Below are 19130 nucleotides of genomic sequence, written 5' to 3'. Positions count from 1 at the left end.
GACGTGACGCCTGGGGGCGGTGCACCGCCCCGGCGTCATGTGATCACCTTCCTGCCCGCTGGAGAGAGGAGAGCCGCCGCCACCGCGCCCGTGTGAGGAGTCGGAGACTGGTCGCCGTTGGGACTCGGAAGAACAGGAGAAAAGAAGCACTGCTGCAGCCGTCTGGACGTGACTCGAGGTAAGTTCGTGATGCCTCAGGGGGGCCCACCCAGCCAACACATGTCAGATGTCACTGACAGCTTTGAAGGGGGCATGCACACACGCTGATCTCTGCATTGGGGGCAATGAGCTGGTCACTAAATTGGGGGCACGCACGCACGCTGATCTCTGCATTGGGGGCAATGAGCTGGTCACAACATTGGGGGCACTCACGCACGCTGATCTCTGCATGGGGGGCAATGAGCTGGTCACTACATTGGGGGCACGCACGCATGCTGATCTCTGCATTGGGGGCAATGAGCTGGTCACAACATTGGGGGCACACACGCACGCTGATCTCTGCATTGGGGGCAATGAGCTGGTCACAACATTGGGGGCACACATGCACGCTGATCTCTGCATTGGGGGCAATCTACTGGTCACAACATTGGGGGCACGTACGCACGCTGATCTCTGCATTGGGGGCAATGAGCTGGTCACAACATTGGGGGTAAGCACGCACGCTGATCTCTGCATTAGGGGCCATGAGCTGGTCATAACATTGGGGGCACGCACGCACACTGATCTCTGCATTGGGGGCAATGAGCTGGTCACAACATTGGGGGCACGCACGCACGCTGATCTCTGCATTGGGGGTAATGAGCTGGTCACAACATTGGGGGCACGCACGCACGCTGATCTCTGCATTGGGGGCAATGAGCTGGTCACAACATTGGGGGCACGCACGCACGCTGATCTCTGCATTGGGGGCATCATGTATGCTGGTCACTACATTGGGGGCACGCACGCTGATCTCTGCATTGGGGGCATCATGTATGCTGGTCACTACTTTGGGGGCACGCACGCTGATCTCTGCATTGGGGGTACCATATATTCTGGTCACTGCATTGGGGGCACGCACGCTGATCTCTGCATTGGGGGCACCATGTATGCTGGTCACTACATTGGGGGCACACATGCTGATCTCTGCATTGGGGGCACCACGTATGCTGGTCACTACATTGGGGGCACGCACTCTGATCTCTGCATTGGGGGCACCATGTACGCTGGTCACTACATTGAAAGGGGGCCTGTACTGTGGGGTTTGTGCTAGGGGGCCTGTACTGTGGGGTTTGTGCTAGGGGGTCTGTACTGTGGGGTTTGTGCTAGGGGGCCTGTACTGTGGGGTTTGTGCTAGGGGCTCTGTACTGTGGGGTTTGTGCTAGGGGGTTTGTACTGTGGGGTTTGTGCTAGGGGGTCTGTACTGTAGGGTTTGTGCTAGGGGGCCTGTACTGTGGGGTTTGTGCTAGGGGGCCTGTACTGTGGGGTTTGTGCTAGGTGGCCTGTACTGTTGGATTAGTGCAAGGGGGTCTGTACTGTGGGATTAGTGCTAGGGGGTCTGTACTGTGAGGTTTGTGCTAGGGGGTCTGTACTGTGGGATTAGTGCTAGGGGGTCTGTACTGTGGGGTTTGTGCTAGGGGGTTTGTACTGTGGGATTAGTGCTAGGGGGTCTGTACTGTGGGGTTTGTGCTAGGGGGTTTGTACTGTGGAATTAGTGCTAGGGGGCCTGTACTGTAGGGTTTGTGCTAGGGGGCCTGTACTGTGGGATTAGTGCTAGGGGGCCTGTACTGGGGGGTTAGTGCTAGGGGGCCTGTACTGTGGGGTTTGTGCTAGGGGGTCTGTACTGTGGGATTAGTGCTAGGGGGTCTGTACTGTGGGGTTTGTGCTAGGGGGTCTGTACTGTGGGATTAGTGCTAGGGGGTCTGTACTGTGGGATTAGTGCTAGGCAGTGGCGGCCCGTGCATAGGGGGCGCCAGGGCGCCGCCCCCCCTAAAAAAAGAAAAAAAAAAAAAAAAAAAAGACAAAATGAACAATAAAGTTTTCAAAAAAAAAAAATTGCGTTCGCAAACCTCGCCGCCGCCGGCCTATGTGGAGGCTGGGGGTGGGGGGGTGGGGTGGTTACGACCCACAAGAGGCGCCGATTGGCTGCCTTTTGGGGGCGTAACCTGGGCGCAGGGCACATTTCTTGGACACCCCCACTTCGTGGATTCCTGGCTGTGATTGGTCCAGTCTCCAGCCTGGACCAATCATACAGGACATCCTGGGTGACGTCGCATGGGGGCGGTGCGTCAATCACTCACCGTCCCGGCCGTCACCTTCCCGCCCGCCTTCAGAGCCGCTGTCGGTGGAGAAGTCTCTCCGGAGTCCCGTCACCTCTGCAGCAGCAGCAGACGCCAGTGAAGTCGGCCCGGTCCCGGTCGTGAAAGAGCCAGCCCAAGACAAGCAGGTAAGTGATAACTGGAAGCAGCCTCAGTGCCTCCTCTCTCTCCTGTGTGCGCAGGGCCGGCCCTACAATAGGAGCGGAGCGCTCCTAGTTTGAGAAGCGGGGAGCCCAGCCCAGCCCTGGACAGAGTGACCGAATGGGAGTCCGCCGGGACTGGAGGCAGCGGGGAGGAGGAGGGGGGATCTGGGATCAGAGGTGAGCAGGGGACACAGGGCTCATTCTTTCAAGCGGTATGATGTGGGTCAGCTTTCTCACTGAGAGAAGACAGGCAGGAGGAGCGCAGCAACGGTCAGACATCTGCCTGAAACCCTCCACCTCCTGACCACTGCACCCCTGGCCTATCTATCCTCACCCCCCCCCCCATGCTCACCTTCCTAACTGGGACTGCACGAGCCCCACTACCCACCACTGCCTAATGACCTGATGCTGGAGAGGTTCTCCACTGTCCTGTCTCTCAGCCCACCTCCTGTGATGCTGCCCATCTTCTGTGACGCTGCCCCCCACCTGTCCCTCTGCCCATCTCCTGTACCATGACCTGTGCCATGCCCTTACCATGACCTGTGCCATGCCTGTACCATCACCTGTGCCATGACCTGTGCCATGCCCTTACCATGACCTGTGCCATGCCCTTACCATGACCTGTGCCATGCCCTTACCATGACCTGTGCCATGCCCTTACCATGACCTGTGCCATGCCTGTACCATGACCTGTGCCATGCCTATACCATGACCTGTGCCATGCCTATACCATGACCTGTGCCATGCCTATACCATCACCTGTGCCATGCCTATAACATCTCCTGTACCATGACCTGTGCAATGCCTGTACCATGACCTGTGCAATGCCTGTACCATGACCTGTGCCATGCCTGTACCATGACCTGTGCCATGCCTGTACCATCACCTGTGCCATGCCCTTACCATGACCTGTGCCATGCCCTTACCATGACCTGTGCCATGCCTATAACATCTCCTGTACCATGACCTGTGACATGCCTATAACATCTCCTGTACCATGACCTGTGCCATGCCTGTACCATGACCTGTGCCATGCCTGTACCATGACCTGTGCCATGCCTGTACCATGACCTGTGCCATGCCTGTACCATCACCTGTGCCATGCCTGTACCATCACCTGTGCCATGCCCTTACCATGACCTGTGCCATGCCTATAACATCTCCTGTACCATGACCTGTGACATGCCTATGCCATCACCTGTGCCATGCCTGTACCATGACCTCAAAATCACGCAATTTTTTAGCGCGTTTTTTGCCGCGAAGCAATACCTATTACATTTTTCTTTTTGCGCCCCCCCCAAAAATTTTGAGCACCAGCCGCCACTGGTGCTAGGGGGTCTGTACTGTGGGGTTTGTGCTAGGGGGTCTGTACTGTGGGATTAGTGCTAGGGGGGCTGTACTGTGGGGTTTGTGCTAGGGGGGCTGTACTGTGGGGTTTGTGCTAGGGGGGCTGTACTGTGGGGTTTGTGCTAGGGGGGCTGTACTGTGGGGTTTGTGCTAGGGGGCCTGTACTGTGGGATTAGTGCTAGGGGGCCTGTACTATGGGGCTAGTGCTAAGGGGCCTGTACTGTGGGGTTTGTGCTAGGGGGTTTGTACTGTGGGATTAGTGCTAGGGGGTCTGTACTGTGGGGTTTGTGCTAGGGGGTCTGTACTGTGGGATTAGTGCTAGGGGGTCTGTACTGTGGGGTTAGTGCTAGGGGGCCTGTACTGTGGGGTTTGTGCAAGGGGGTCTGTACTGTGGGATTAGTGCTAGGGGGTCTGTACTGTGGGGTTAGTGCTAGGAGGCCTGTACTGTGGGGTTTGTGCTAGGTGGTCTGTACTGTGGGATTAGTGCTAGGGGGTCTGTACTGTGGGGTTTGTGCTAGGGGGCCTGTACTGTTGGATTAGTGCTAGGGGGGCTGTACTGTGGGGCTTGTGCTAGGGGGTCTGTACTGTGGGGTTTGTGCTAGGGGGTCTGTACTGTTGGATTAGTGCTAGGGGGCCTGTGCTGTAGGGTTTGTGCTAGGGGGCCTGCACTGTGGGGTTAGTGCTAGGGAGTCTGTACTGTGGAGTTTGTGCTAGGGGGGCTTGTACTGTGGGGTTTGTGCTAGGGGGCCTGTACTGTGGGGTTTGTGCTAGGGGGTTTTTGCTTGAGGGGTTTGTGTGGGGTTTGTGCTTAAGGGGTTTGCGCTAGGGGGTCTGTACTGTGGGGTTTGTGCTAGGGGGTCTGTACTGTGGGGTTTGTGCTAGGGGGCCTGTACTGTGGGGTTTGTGCTAGGGGGCCTGTACTGTGGAGTTTGTGCTAGGGAGCCTGTGCTGTGGGGTTTGTGCTAGGGGGCCTGTACTGTGGGGTTTTTGCTAGGGGGTTTGTGCTTAAGGGGTTTGTGTGGGGTTTGCGCTTGAGGGGTTTGTGCTGGGGGGGTCTGTACTGTGGGATTTGTGCCACTCTCAGTCAGTGTATCCCATAATAGGGTGTCTCTCACAGTATATCCTATAATAGGGCCCCTGCTCCCTATCATGGGATATACTAGTACTAATGGACCCCTTAATATGTGATATATTGGGAGAATTTGTTCACGCAAGCAAAATACAGGGGACAAAATGGGTGGAGTCTATAATGGGTGGGGCTTCTGAGAAATGGGAGGGGTCAAAATGAAAGGGCGGGGTCTTGCGCCCCACCATCTTAAAACTTCACCAGCCGCCACTGATCTTTATACTAGAAATGCACGATTCTGCATAAAATGAGAATCACGATTTTTTTGCTTGGAATAAAGATCACGATTCTCTGCGTAACATCCTCTTTTATATTATAAAAAAAAAATTGGGATAACTTTACTGTTTGTTTTTTTTATTATTCATTAAAGTGTATTAATTGCGTTTGAAAGACTGCTGCACAAATACAATGTGACATAAAATATTACAACAATCACCATTTTATTTATATATACTTTGCTGGATCCCGGAGAAAAGGTAAGTAAAACCTCTACCAGGATCCAGCGATCTTCCTAGCGCTACCCCGAGTGTGGCTCGGGGTTACCGCTTTTGGCTGTAAAATCTAACCCTGAGTCACGCTCGGGAATACCGCTAGGAAGGTTAAAGGGGCATGTCCAAAGGGTGGTAATAAATAACGCATACTCAGACTGGTCTGGGGTGATAAGTGGGGTCCCCCAAAGCTCAGTCCTGGGACCAATATTGTTCAATTTATTCATAAATAGCATTGAGGACGGGATCAGTAGTTCAATCTCAGTTTTTGCAGATGACACAAAATTAAGCAAGGCAATAACTTCACATCATGATGCAGAAATCTTACAGAATGACTTGAACAAAATAACAGAGTGGGCAACAACATGGCAAATTAGGTTTAATGTGGAGAAGTGTAAGGTTTTGCACTTGGGGAATAAAAACATAAACGCAAAATACGCTTTAGAGGGGAACCTTTGGGGGAATCAAAAATGGAGAAAGATCTGGGAGTCTTAGTTGAAGATAGACTAAGCAATAGCATGCAATGTCAAGCGGCAGCTGCCAAAGCCGGCAGAATATTAGCATGCATAAAGAAGGGGATGTATTCCAGAGATAAAACTATAATGCTTCTACTTTATAAAACTCTGGTCCGACCACTAGTGATGGACGAACATCGGCCGAAGCAGTTAGCGAATGTTATCTGCGAACTTCCTCAAATGTTCCGCAAGTTCATGGAGGGCCCCATTGACTTTAATGGCAGGCGAACTTTAAAAACCTTCAGGTCATATTTGCAGCCACAAAATACTTACTAGCTGTGCACAAATAGTCCCACAACATGGACACTGTCATAACAGAAGTATTGCTATTGGAAAAGTTGCCATAAAAAAATGTATTTATTTATTTTTTCAGCAAAAAAAACAATATATATATTTTTTCTAAATCAGCCAGAACTCACAGCAGCCGGTCAATACATGTTAAATACATATAGGATCCATTCACATGTCTGTAAAATGGGTCCGCATCCATTCCACAATTTGGCCGAATGTTTACAGACCCATTGATTTTCAATTCCAGTCTGGAAAAATTAGGCATTCACAGGATAAAGAAGTAAGTGTCGGCCATTCCAGGCCCCAAAAATTAGCCCACATGCGTTTACCTGACAGCAAAGAACGTTGTCTTCTGTGGCTGGCGGTACATTAGGCATTGACAGGATAGATAAGTGTCGCCCATTCCAGGCCCCAAAAATTAGCCCACAAGCGTTCACCTGACAGCTAAGAACATTGTATTCTGTGGCTGAAGGTACATTAGGCATTCACAGGATAAATAAGTAAGTGTCGCTCATTACAGCCGCCAAAAATTAGCCCACATGCGTTTACCTGACAGCTAAGAACGTTGTATTCTGTGGCTGAAGGTACAGTACATTAGGCATTCACAGGATACAGAAGTAAGTGTTGCCCAGCCATTACAGGCCCCAAAAATTAGCCCACATGCATTCACCTGACAGCAAAGAACGTTGTATTCTATGGCTGAAGGTACATTGGGCATTCACAGGATATATAAGTAAGTGTAGCCCATTCCAGGCCCCAAAAATTAGCCCACAAGCGTTCACCTGACAGCTAAGAACTTTGTATTCTGTGGCTGGAGGTACATTAGGCATTGACAGGATAAATAATTGTCGGCCATGAAAGGCCCAAAAATTAGGCATTCAATGGACATAAACTGCCTTTAATGTCGCTGTATTTAGCGAAGACAAGGACCAGGATGTAATGTTCTGGTACCTTTGGTACCCTAATTTCACTTTCCTTAAGTGTATGCGCCCCACCATTCCCTTTTGGTAAGGTGCGCATACACCTTTAAGACCGATGCTGTCATCATTGAGCGCCGCAGGAGCGGCTATTTCAACCGCCGGCGGTCTCACTAGCATTGTTCGTTCAACCGCCATGGTTAGAGCGTCCCTCTCTGAAGTCAGCATACCAGATCTACACATTCCTGTATCTTGCTACCTGAACCTGTTCTCAGATCTTGTGTCTCGCCACCCGATCACTCCTGGCATGCTGTTTTCACCTTCACCCTTCACGCCGCATAACCTGCCTTGAAGCTCACATGCTTGCAAGCATACCTCGCTGTCGGAACCTCGCTACTGATCCCTGCATCCCGCTACCGGATCACCCGCTAATACCGAACCTCTCTGCTACTGCTTGCTACTAGTGATAAGTACCCCACAGGGGAATCCTCCATAACCTTCATACTAAAGCTTACACTAACTAGCTCTGTATACTAAAGACTGTTACTATCATCTGCACTATCTAGATTGCCAGCTCTTGAGCCTACTAACATCTATCCTTGCACTGGGTTAGGCTCTCCTGTATGTTATCTGCTATCCTATCATCTACTACCATACATGATTGCTAACCTATCTGCATCCTACCTGTTACCATCTCATTCTCAAGAGCATTCCTCTCAAGTGTCTGTCAACTATTGTCTCTACTTAAACCTGTCTCTTCAGCCTATCACCACTATACTACTATATACATAGATCACTCCAGGAACATCTTATTGAGTGTGTATATTTGTATGCTGAATAGGAGACTATCCACAGTGATGAGTCTTGGGAGTTGGGATTGGTATCTCAGCGTTTCTCTACATGACTACTGAGTGGAGTAATTCTGCAGCTGCAAATCCACATCTTTCAGAAAACGCAGGAGCGTTACACAGGAATAGTTGTGGGTGGATGGCGTTCTGGCGGATATTTTTGGCCTGTCATGAGGAATTTTAATCAAACATGGTCTACTGGTCACATGTGTTAAATTCCTCTGAGATCCATTCCCTTATTCATTTTTATAAATGTGAGGTAGTCAACACTGTCATGAGCTAGGAGAGTGCGCTTATCGGTCACGATCCCCCCTGCTGTGCTGAACGTCCTTTCGGACAGAACAATGGACGGGGGGCAAGCCAACAGTTCCATTGCAAAGTGTGCAAGCTCTGGCCAGAGGTCAAGCCTGCCCACCCAGTAGTCTAGGGGTTCATCACTCCTCAGAGCGTCCACATCGGCCGTTAACCTGATGTAGTCAGACACCTGTCGGTCTAGGCATTCCCTGATGCTGGATCCGGAGTACAGCTGTCGATGGGTCGGCTGAAAGAATGATCTCATATCAGAAGTGACCAACACATATTCAAAACGCCCTCTTCTTGCAGGCGCTGTTGGATTGGTACCCGCAACTGTTTCTCTGTGAGTGGAAATTCCTCTGCCAGAGCTCGCATAAGCAGAATGCAGCATTTCTTGAAGCAAGGCCTGGAAGTGCTGCATTCTGACTGCCCTCTGTGATGGTGGTAACATTTTCGCCATTTTTTGTATGTACCGGGGGTCTAAGTACGTTGACGGGCAGGTTGTGTCGCTGCTGAATGTCAGCAAGGCGAGCCATGGCTGTGTAAGATCTTCTGAAAGACGTCCTGGACCCCAGGGTATTTGGCAACGAATCGCTGCACGACCAAGTTCAGGACGTGTGCCATGCATGGCACGTGTGTAATTTTGCCCTGTTTCAGCGCGCTCAGCAGATTGGCACCGCTGTTGCACACCACTTTACCAACTGTCAAATTGAGTGGTGTCAGACACTGATCTGCCTGCGAATGCAAAGCTGAAAGAAGTGCAGGACCAGTGTGGCTCTTGGCTTCAAGGCACAGCAGACGCAGCACAGCATGGCAACGTCTCACCTGGCATGTGGGATAGGTTCTGGGAATCTTGGGCGGCGCTGCGGAAGAAACGGTAGCAGCGGAAAGGAGGAGTCAGCCGAGGAGGAGAGGGAGGATGGAGTAGGAGGAGGAGAAGAAGAGGCAGGCCTGCATGCAATCCGTGGCGGTAAAACCAAATCTACATGGGTGCCACGGGTTACATGCTTGACAGCCATCAGAAGGTTCAACCAGTGGGCAGTAAAAGTTATATACCTTCCCTGACCGTGTCTTGGCACCAACACTGTGTGCAAGAGATACATTAACTTGCCGCTGAACATGGCCATATAGCTCTTGAATGCCCTTCAGCGAAAAATATTTCCTTCCTGGGACCTTCCATTGTGGTGCTCCAATGGCCACAAATTTCCGAAAGGCCTCCGAGTCCACCAGTTGATATGGCAGTAGTTGGCGGGCTATCAGTTCTGACAAGCCAGCAGTCAACCGTTGGGCAAGAGGGTTATCCGGCGTCATCATTTTTTTACGCTCCAACATTTGGGCCACGGAAGCCTGCCTTTTTCCAGAACAACGTGAGGACGGCATGATGGAAGGTGGAGTGGAGGACAATTGTGAGGAGAGAGGAGAAGAGGCTGGACGGTGAGAGCCTGGAGTGTGGCTTTATGGGTTCTGACAGTGTTGCTCCCACTGGGCTCGGTGATGGAAGTCCAGGTGCCTTCTTAAGGCGGTCGTCCCTAGGTGAGTGTTGGGCTTACCGCGACTTATGCGTTGACTGCAAAGGCTGCAGATGGCAACACTATTGTCAGCAGCAGACACATTAAAAAAAGCCCACACTGCAGAGCCATGTGAGCGCCAGATGTGAATGTACATGGTTGATGGCTCGCTCCAGATACATTAGCAGTCTGCTTTGTCCCTCCTGTGCAATGTAAGTTCCGCCTGCTTCTCCTCCCTATCTACTGGTCCATCTCTCCCTCTGAACTCCCCTCCTCTTCCTCTCTTGAGGACGCCCACGTGACATCCATAGACACGTCCTCATCGACGTCACCTTCCCCACCACTAACATTCGAGATCTCGGAGTAGGCAGCAACAGCGGGGACCAACCTCCTTTGGCTGATCTGGGAACTGTCGTCAGACTGCTGGGTGGCGGCTGTTGCTACCTCCTCTTCCTGATCCGATGCCAGGAATGGCTGTGCATCGCAAATGTCTTGTGATGGATCGGAAAATAATTCCAGTAACTCAAGCGGAGGGTATATGGTGGTGGTGGTGGTGTTGGTGTCTTTGGGGATGCACACAGCAGAGAGTGAAGAGGGTGCAGATAAAGGGGATGAGGAAGAGGAAGGCTGAGTGAGCCACTCAACCAAGTCTGGTGCGTCCTTTGATGTGATCAAACGCACCTTCTGAAATTTCACACTTTGGCTCCGGCCTACTGCTCCTGCCCTACTCCTACCACGCTTACATAAGGGCCTGCCTCTTCCTCTGCCTGTCATTTTTTAAATTACCCGGTGACAAAAGTCTCTAGAGAAGTTCAGTATATGTGGAAGAAGGTATATAACACCCCGCTTCAATCTGTGGTTTTGGGGGGCCACTGGTTTATCACATCAGTTCAACAAAAAATTGGCCAGTAACTGTTGTCACTGTGTGTAGCACAGTTAACGCAGCAAAAGAGGCAAAATTTTAGAAGGACACAAATACACTGTTATGAAAGTATACTGTTAGATAACACCCCGCATCAATCTGTGGTATTGGGGGGCCACTGGTCTATCACACCAGTTATACAAAAAATTGGCCGGTAAGTTTGGCACTGTGTGTAGCAGCGTTAACGCAGCAAAATAGGCAACATTTTTGAAGTACCCAAATACACTGTTATAAAAGTATATTGTTAGATAAAACCCCGCTTCAATCTTTTAGGGGAGCCACTGGTCTATCACACCAGTTATAATACTTTTTTAAAAGTGCTTTTGTCACTCTTTGTAGTTGTAGTATTGCTGCAGAAACACTCACCACACCAGTCACAATGCTGCACAGTGCACAATACAAATCCACTATAATATTCTTTCTATATTAGAAAGTGTATTACACCCCTATATAGTGCACACCAAAGAATAGTACACCCAGGGCTTTTTTTCAGCTGGAACTTGGTGGAACTGAGTTCCACCACCTTTGGCTCAGGCCCTCTGCCCCCTGCTCATCACTATCACTTGTGATCACAGGGGTCGTGGTTGAGTTCCTGCACCTTTTTTCTGAGTACACCTATACCAAATACCAGTCCTTGATAGGACTTTTGTGGACCTATAAAAGAGAGATCTGTGTCACTGACAATCTGTCCCTGCTCTCCACAGCAAACCTCTCCCTACACTGACAAAAGAGATAATATAGATAGTACACCTATACCAAATACCCAGTGGCGTCACTAGGGTGGGGCCAGAGGGGGCCACGGCCCCACCAAAATGACAGTGGGCCCCCCCATGTGCCCCCCCAAAAAAATGAGGCAAATGTAAGTTAAGTAGTCCCGGCCAGCGGCCGCGCCACCACAGGCGCCGCTTTCCTGCATTACACCGGCGCTAGAGGAGGAAGGACTGCCAGGCGACACAGCAGGAGGGCGTCCCCATGGAGGCGTGTCAGGCCCGCCCACTCGCTCAGGCAGACAGCGCGGTGCGCGGGGTAACGTTGAAAGGGAGAGCGGGCGCCTGCGCTGTGTCTGTGTGAAAGAAAGAGGAGAGGCGGGAGGCCGGGAGCCAGCGCCGACAGAGGAGAGGAGGACAGTCACAGCACACACAAGTCGAGGATGGAGCAGGCCGGGACCGGCATCATCCGAATACATATATTTAGGTCAGTGGGGGTCCTGTCCTGTTCCTGAGGGTCTTGTCCTTGGGGGTCCTGCCCTGTCCTTGGGGGTCCTGTCCTGTTCCTGGGGGGGTCCTGTCCTGTTCCTGGGGGTCCTGTCCTTGGGGGTCCTGTCCTGTTCCTTGGGGGTCCTGTTACCTGGGGGGTCCTGTCCTGTTCCTGGGAGGTCCTGTCCTGTTCCTGGGGGGTCCTGTCCTGTTCCTGGGGGTCCTGTTCCTTGGGGGTCATGTCCTGTTCCTTGGGGGTCATGTCCTGTCCTTGGGGGTCCTGTCCCTGTGGGGTCCTGTTCCTTGGGGGGTCCTGTTCCTGGGGGTCTTGTCCCGTGGGGGTCCTGTCCTGTTCCTGGGGGGTCCTGTCCTGTTCCTGGGGGGTCCTGTCCTGTTCCTGGGGGTCTTGTCCTTGGGGGGTCCTGTCCTTGGGGGGTCCTGTCCTGTCCTTGGGGGTCCTGTCCTGTTCCTGGGGGGTCCTGTCCTGTTCCTGGGGGGTCCTGTCCTGTTCCTGGGGGGTCCTGTCCTGTTTCTGGGGGTCCTGTCCTTGGGGGTCCTGTCCTGTTCCTGGGGGGGTCCTGTCATGTTCCTGGGGGTCTTGTCCTTGGGGGGTCCTGTCCTGTCCTTGGGGGTCCTGTCCTGTTCCTTGGGGGTCCTGTTACCTGGGGGGTCCTGTCCTGTTCCTGGGAGGTCCTGTCCTGTTCCTGGGAGGTCCTGTCCTGTTCCTGGGGGGTCCTGTCCTGTTACCTGGGGGGTCCTGTCCTGTTCCTGGGAGGTCCTGTCCTGTTCCTGGGGGTCCTGTCCTGTTCCTGGGGGGTCCTGTCCTGTTCCTGGGGGGTCCTGTCCTGTTTCTGGGGGTCCTGTCCTTGGGGGTCCTGTCCTGTTCCTTGGGGGGTCCTGTCATGTCCTTGGGGGGTCCTGTCCTGTTCCTTGGGGGTCCTGTCCTGTTCCTTGGGGGCCCTGTCCTGTTCCTGGGGGGTCCTGTCCTGTTCCGGGAGGTCCTGTCCTGTTCCTGGGGGGTCCTGTCCTGTTCCTTGGGGGTCATGTCCTGTCCTTGGGGGTCCTGTCTCTGTGGGGTCCTGTTCCTTGGGGGGTCCTGTCCTGTTCCTGGGGGTCTTGTCCCGTGGGGGTCCTGTCCTGTTCCTTGGGGGTCCTGTCCTGTCCTTGGGGGGTCCTGTCCTGTCCTTGGGGGGTCCTGTCCTGTCCTTGGGGGGTCCTGTCCTGTCCTTGGGGGTCCTGTCCTGTTCTGGGGGTTCCTGTCCTGTTCTGGGGGTCCTGTCCTGTTCCTGTGGGGTCCTGTTCCTTGGGGGGTCCTGTCCTGTTCTGGGTGGTCCTGTCCTGTTCCTGGGGGTCTTGTACTTGGGGGTCCTGTCCTGTCCTTGGGGGTCCTGTCCTGTTCCTGGGGGGTCCTGTTCCTTGGGGGGTCCTGTCCTGTTCCTGTGGGGTCCTGTTCCTTGGGGGTCCTGTCCTGTTCCTTGGGGGTCCTGTCCTGTCCTTGGGGGACCTGTCCTGTCCTTGGGGGTCCTGTCCTGTTCCTGGGGGGTCTTGTCCTTGGGGGTCCTGTCCTTGGGGGTCCTGTCCTGTTCCTTGGGGGTCCTTTCTTGTCCTTGGGGGTCCTTTCTTGTCCTTGGGGATCCTGTTCCTTGGGGGGTCCTGTCCTGTTCCTGGGGTGTCCTGTCATGTTCCTTGGGGGTCCTGTCATGTTCCTTGGGGGTCCTGTCCTGTTCCTTGGGGGTCCTGGCCTGTCCTTGGGGGGTCCTGTCCTTGGGGGACCTGTCCTGTCCTTGGGGGTCCTGTCCTGTTCCTGAGGGGTCCTGTCATGTTCCTGGGGGTCTTGTCCTTGGGGGTCCTGTCCTGTTCCTTGGGGGTCCTGGCCTGTCCTTGGGGGTCCTGTTCCTGTGGGGTCCTGTTCCTGTGGGGTCCTGTTCCTTGGGGGGTCCTGTTCTGTTCCTTGGGGGTCCTGTCCTGTTCCTTGGGGGTCCTGTCCTGTTCCTTGGGGGTCCTGTTCCTGTGGGGTCCTGTTACTTGGGGGGTCCTGTCCTGTTCCTGGGGGTCTTGTCCCGTGGGGGTCCTGTCCTGTTCCTGGGGGGTCCTGTCCTGTTCCTGGGGGGTCCTGTCCTGTTCCTGGGGGGTCCTGTCCTGTTCCTGGCCTGTCCTTGGGGAGTCCTGTCCTTGGGGAGTCCTGTCCTTGGGGAGTCCTGTCCTTGGGGGGTCCTGTTCTGGGGGGTCCTGTCCTGTTCTGGGGGGTCCTGTCCTGTTCCTGGCCTGTCCTTGGGGAGTCCTGTCCTTGGGGAGTCCTGTCCTTGGGGAGTCCTGTCCTTGGGGGGTCCTGTCCTTGGGGGGTCCTGTTCTGGGGGGTCCTGTCCTGTTCTGGGGGGTCCTGTCCTGTTCTGGGGGGTCCTGTCCTGTTCCGGGGGGTCCTGTCCTGTTCCGGGGGGTCCTGTCCTTTTCCTTGGGGGGTCCTGGCCTGTCCTTGGGGGGTCCTGTCCTGTCCTTGGGGGTCCTGTCCTGTTCCTGTGGGGTCCTGTTCCTTGGGGGGTCCAGTCCTGTCCTTGGGGGTCCTGTCCTGTTCCTGGGGGGTCCTGTCCTGGGGGGTCCTGTCCTGTTCCTGGGGGTCTTGTCCTTGGGGGTCCTGTCCTGTCCTGTTCCTTGGGGATCCTGTCCTGGTCCTTGGGGGTCCTGTCCTGTCCCTTGGGGGTCCTGTCCTGTTCCTTGGGGAGTCCTGTCCTGTTCCTTGGGGGTCCTGTCCTGTTCCTGGGGGGTCCTGTCCTGTTGTGGGGGGTCCTGTCCAGGACCCCCCACAACAGGACAGGACCCCTCAAGAACAGGACAGGACCCCCAAGGACAGGACAGGACCCCCAAGGACAGGACAGGACCCCCAAGGAACAGGTGTATTGTATATTGCACAAATCAAACAAAGGTGAATTTGTATCAAGACCTCTGGAGTGCATTCTATCTATCTATCCTATCTATTTGCATTTTATAGTTGGCCCCTCTACTTTTGTCCCTGGCCCCCCATGTGCCCCCCCTAAAAATGAAAGCTGGAGACGCCACTGCAAATACCAGTCCTTAAAAGGACTTTTGTGGACCTATAACAGAGCGATCTGTGTCACTGACAATCTGTCCCTGCTGCTCACAGCAAACCTCTCCCTACACTGACAAAAAGAAGAACGTAAAATGGCAGCCAGCTCAGGTCTATTTATAAGGTAGGGGTTATGTCCATGTGCTGAAATGTCTCAATTGGCTGTCCTGTTCCACCTGATGGCTGTGTCATGGGTCAGTTCTCCTCAATGTAAACTAACATGGCTGCCTTGAACAACACCATATGTTCGCAAGATCGGTGAACTGCGAACGAGCAAAGTTTGCCGCTAACCAACCTCCGGGCAAACCGCAAGGCCATCTCTACCGACCACATCTGGAGTATTCTGTCCAGTTCTGGTCACTAATCCTCAGAAAGGATGTGCTGGAACTGAAAAGAGTCCAAAGAAGGGCAACTAAGCTAATTAGGGGATTGTGATGGAGCATTTACAAGTGCTCGATTTATTCTCCCTGGAGAAGAGACGCCTGAGAGGGAACATGATAGCGATTTACAAATACCTCAATGGTGATCAGAGCATAGAAAAAAAACTATTCAGTCACAAGGAATGTAAGAGAACACGAGGCAATATAATGTGATTAGAGGAGAAGCGATTTAACCTCAGGCTACACAAGGGGTTTTTTACTGTAAGGGCAATAAGATTGTGGAACTCTTTACCACAAGTGGTAGTAACTGCGAGGAGTTTGGCTATTTTTAAAAGACTCTTGGACGTACATCTCAAAGATTAAAACATTCAGGGGTATGGAAAATGATTACATCCACACACACTTACACAGGTTGAAATGGATGGACTATTGTCTTTTTTCAACCTCAACTACTATGTAACTATGTAAGATTCCGCTCTTACATCAGGGACTCCATTAGAATCCTCCTTACATCAGGGGCCCCATTAGAACTCCCTTACATCAGGGTCCCCATTAGACTCCCCCTTACATCAGGGTCCCCATTAGACTCCCCCTTACATCAGGGTCCCCATTAGACTCCCCCTTACATCAGGGTCCCCATTAGAACTCCCTTACATCAGGGTCCCCATTAGACTCCCCCTTACAACAGGGTCACCATTAGACTCCCCCTTACATCAGGGTCCCCATTAGAACTCCCTTACATCAGGGTCCCTATTAGACTCCCCCTTACATCAGGGTCCCCATTAGACTCCCCCTTACATCAGGGTCCCTATTAGACTCCCCCTTACATCAGGGTACCCATTAGAACTCCCTTACATCAGGGTCCCCATTGGACTCCCCCTTACTTTAGGGTCGCCGTTAGACTGCCCTCTCACATCAGGGTCCCTATTAGACTTCCCTCATACATCAGGGTACCCATTAGAACTCCCTTACATCAGGGTCTCTATTAGAACCCCCCTTACATCAGGGTCCCCATTAGGATTCCTCTTACATCATGGCCTCCATTAGAGTCCCCCCTTACATCAGGGTCCCCATTAAAATCTCCCTTACATCATGGTCTTCATTAGAGTCCCCCCTTACATCAGTGTCCCCATTAGACTCCCCCTTACATCAGAGTCCCCATTAGAATCCCCCTTATATCAGGGTCTCCATTAAAGTCCCTCCTTACATCAGGATCACTATTTGAATCCCGCTTACATCAGGGTCCCCATTAGACTCTCCCTTACATCAGGGTCCCCATTAGACTCCCCCCTACATCAAGATCCCCATTAGAATCCCCCTTACATCAGGGTCACCATTAGAATCCCTCCGCACTTTAGGGTCCCCATTAGACTCTTCTCTTACAACAGTGCCCCCATTAGAGTCCCCCCTTACATCAGGGTCACCATTAAACTCCCTCCTAACATCAGGGTCACCATTAAACTCCCTCCTAACATCAGGGTCACTATTAAACTCACCCCTAACATAAGGGTCTCTATTAGACTCCCCCTTACATCAGGGTCTCTATTAGAGTCCCCCTTAATTCAGGGTCCCCATTAGACTCCCCCTTACATCAGGGTTCTCATTAGAATCCCCCCTTACATCAGGGTTCCCATTAGAGTGCCCCCTTTGATCAGGGCCACCATTAGACTCCCCCCTTACATCAGGATCCCTATTAGAGTCCCCCTTACATCAGGATCCCTATTGTAGTCCCTCTTACATCATGATTCCCATTAGAGACCCCCTTACATTAGGGTCCCCATTGGAGTCCTCCCTTACATCAGTATTCCCATTAGAATTCCGCTTACATCATGATCCCCTTTAGAGTTCCCCTTACATCAGGGTCCCCATTTGAATCCCTCTTACATTAGGGTCCCTATTAGAGTCCCCCCCCTTCATCATGGTCTTCATTAGAGTCCGCCTTACATCAGGGTCTGTATTTGGAGCCCACCCTTAAGTCAGGGTACCCATGAGAACTGTTACATTGGGATCCCCATTAGAGTCCTGGGTTACATCAGGAGTATACGCTGAGTATAGGAGTATACATGGAGTATACACCACTAACCCTAGCTGTGGGCCGGATGAAATCCTGCAGGGGGCCAGACGTGGCCCACAGACCATAGTTTGGAGATCCCCGATTTAGGACTATGACATTGACTATCGAGAAATAATTGCGCTCCTCATTGCCATCCTGTGGCCATAATGGGGTATTTCCCCATTTACACATTCCAGTTGCAGAGAATATAGACTGAAGAACATTTGATTTTTCCACATTCACACAGAACGAACGTGCATGCAATTTTCATGGAGGAAACAGCTCTGTAATTTTTTGTTTTTTGCATTTGTGTTTTATTTTGTGTATTTCATTATTACTTATGTAAACTCACGTAAAATAATGAGACTACAAAATCATGTCCGGGGTAGCTGGAAAGAGCTTTAATCATCCTCAGGGTCCAGCTGATTGCACCCTAAAATAACACCAAAAATCACCCAAATGTTACCATCCCTGTTGATCCAATGCAGAAATCCTGTGATTTTTGGCAATATTTGGGGGAAATTACAAATGGCAGTTTCACACATGGAAAGCAATGTAATTCTGGCAGCATGGCATGGCCATCACTCCCGCTATAGCTGCGGCAATGGTAACAATGGGAATCGGATGCTGCGGCAATTTTTTTTGCTGGTGTGGGGCTCATGGCAGTTTTATTCCTATTATTTCTCTTATGTTACAAAATTAGATATTCTTTCTCGATTTATCTTCTGAACATTGATGTGGGATTGTTCCCTCTGCAGGATCCAGGTGCGATACGGGACGACGTGGTCAGAGTACCGTGGGGGCACATCAGGTGATCTGGAGGAAATTTTCCTTCACCCCGGAGAGCACATCAGCCAGGTATCTGGGAAATATTCCCACTACGTCCGCCGGCTGGTCTTTGTCACCAACAAGGGGCGCATTTTCGCTTTTGGCAAAGAAGCCGGAATGGCCTTCAACGGCGTCCCCCTGTTGCCTGACACCTACCTGAGATTCATCAGCGGAAGTTCCAGCTCCGTCATCAATGCCATCGGCTTCCACTGGGACTACCCCTACAGCAAATCCAACCACTGCAACAAGTGATTTCCAGACCGCTGTGCCAACCTAGGCTGCAGAGTATCACCCCTCTGTCATCTGTCTAACTTACCGTCATCTGTATCAGCTCCTAATATTCCGGGTATCCTCTCCTTGTAATAAAATCTGCAGCTACAATGCCTGTCTGATTCTTTTTATTTTTTATTATTATTCTTTTCCAGTAAACTATACAATGAAAAACAGGGATATTTAGTTCAATTCTACATGTACAAGCGATTGGGATTTGAGCACAGGTATATCTTTTCTCTGTTGTAATGGTTGGCATGGTGTCCACAGTACTATGCACCCTTTCCAGAAAGCTTTGCAATGAAAAAACAGGGATATTTAGTTCACACATATTGCAATACATGCTTAAGTTGGCCAACTGCGTCAGAGTATTCCCTCTTATGGCCAGTCCTTCTCTGCTCTGCCACTGCAAATGCTACTCTGGACACCATGCCAACCATTACAACAGAGAAAAGATATACCTGTGCTCAAATCCCAATCGCTTGTACATGTAGTTAAGCACAGGTATATCTTTTCTCTGTTGTAACGCAGGTCAGTGACCAGACCTGAACCTAGTAGCTCTCCCACCACCTTATGTCTTTATGCCCCAGGTTGGCATGGTGTCCACAGTAGCATTTGCAGTGGC

The 19130-nt window shown here is 51.9% G+C and overlaps 1 protein-coding gene across 2 annotated transcripts in view; it reads left to right on the top strand.

Annotated features, from left to right (window-relative positions):
- LOC309558886 (zymogen granule membrane protein 16-like) overlaps positions 1–18523 on the top strand; it is a gene marked incomplete at its 5' end in the record, with an annotated part of 53556 nt that extends 35033 nt beyond the window's left edge. For both annotated transcript variants that reach the window (XM_082261977.1, XM_082261976.1), the window contains one exon: positions 18166–18523. In XM_082261977.1, the coding sequence (XP_082118103.1) occupies positions 18166–18487 (322 nt within the window). In that variant the 3' untranslated portion in view covers positions 18488–18523. The remainder of the gene's footprint in view (positions 1–18165) is intronic.
- Between the last annotated feature and the right edge of the window lie 607 nt (positions 18524–19130).

Source organism: Pelophylax lessonae, assembly GCF_965119305.1.
Source record: "Pelophylax lessonae genome assembly, chromosome: 6".
NCBI classification, from domain to species: Eukaryota; Metazoa; Chordata; class Amphibia; order Anura; family Ranidae; genus Pelophylax; species Pelophylax lessonae.
The sequence above is the reverse complement of the archived record's forward strand: the minus strand, read 5'-3'. Positions and strand labels throughout refer to the sequence as shown.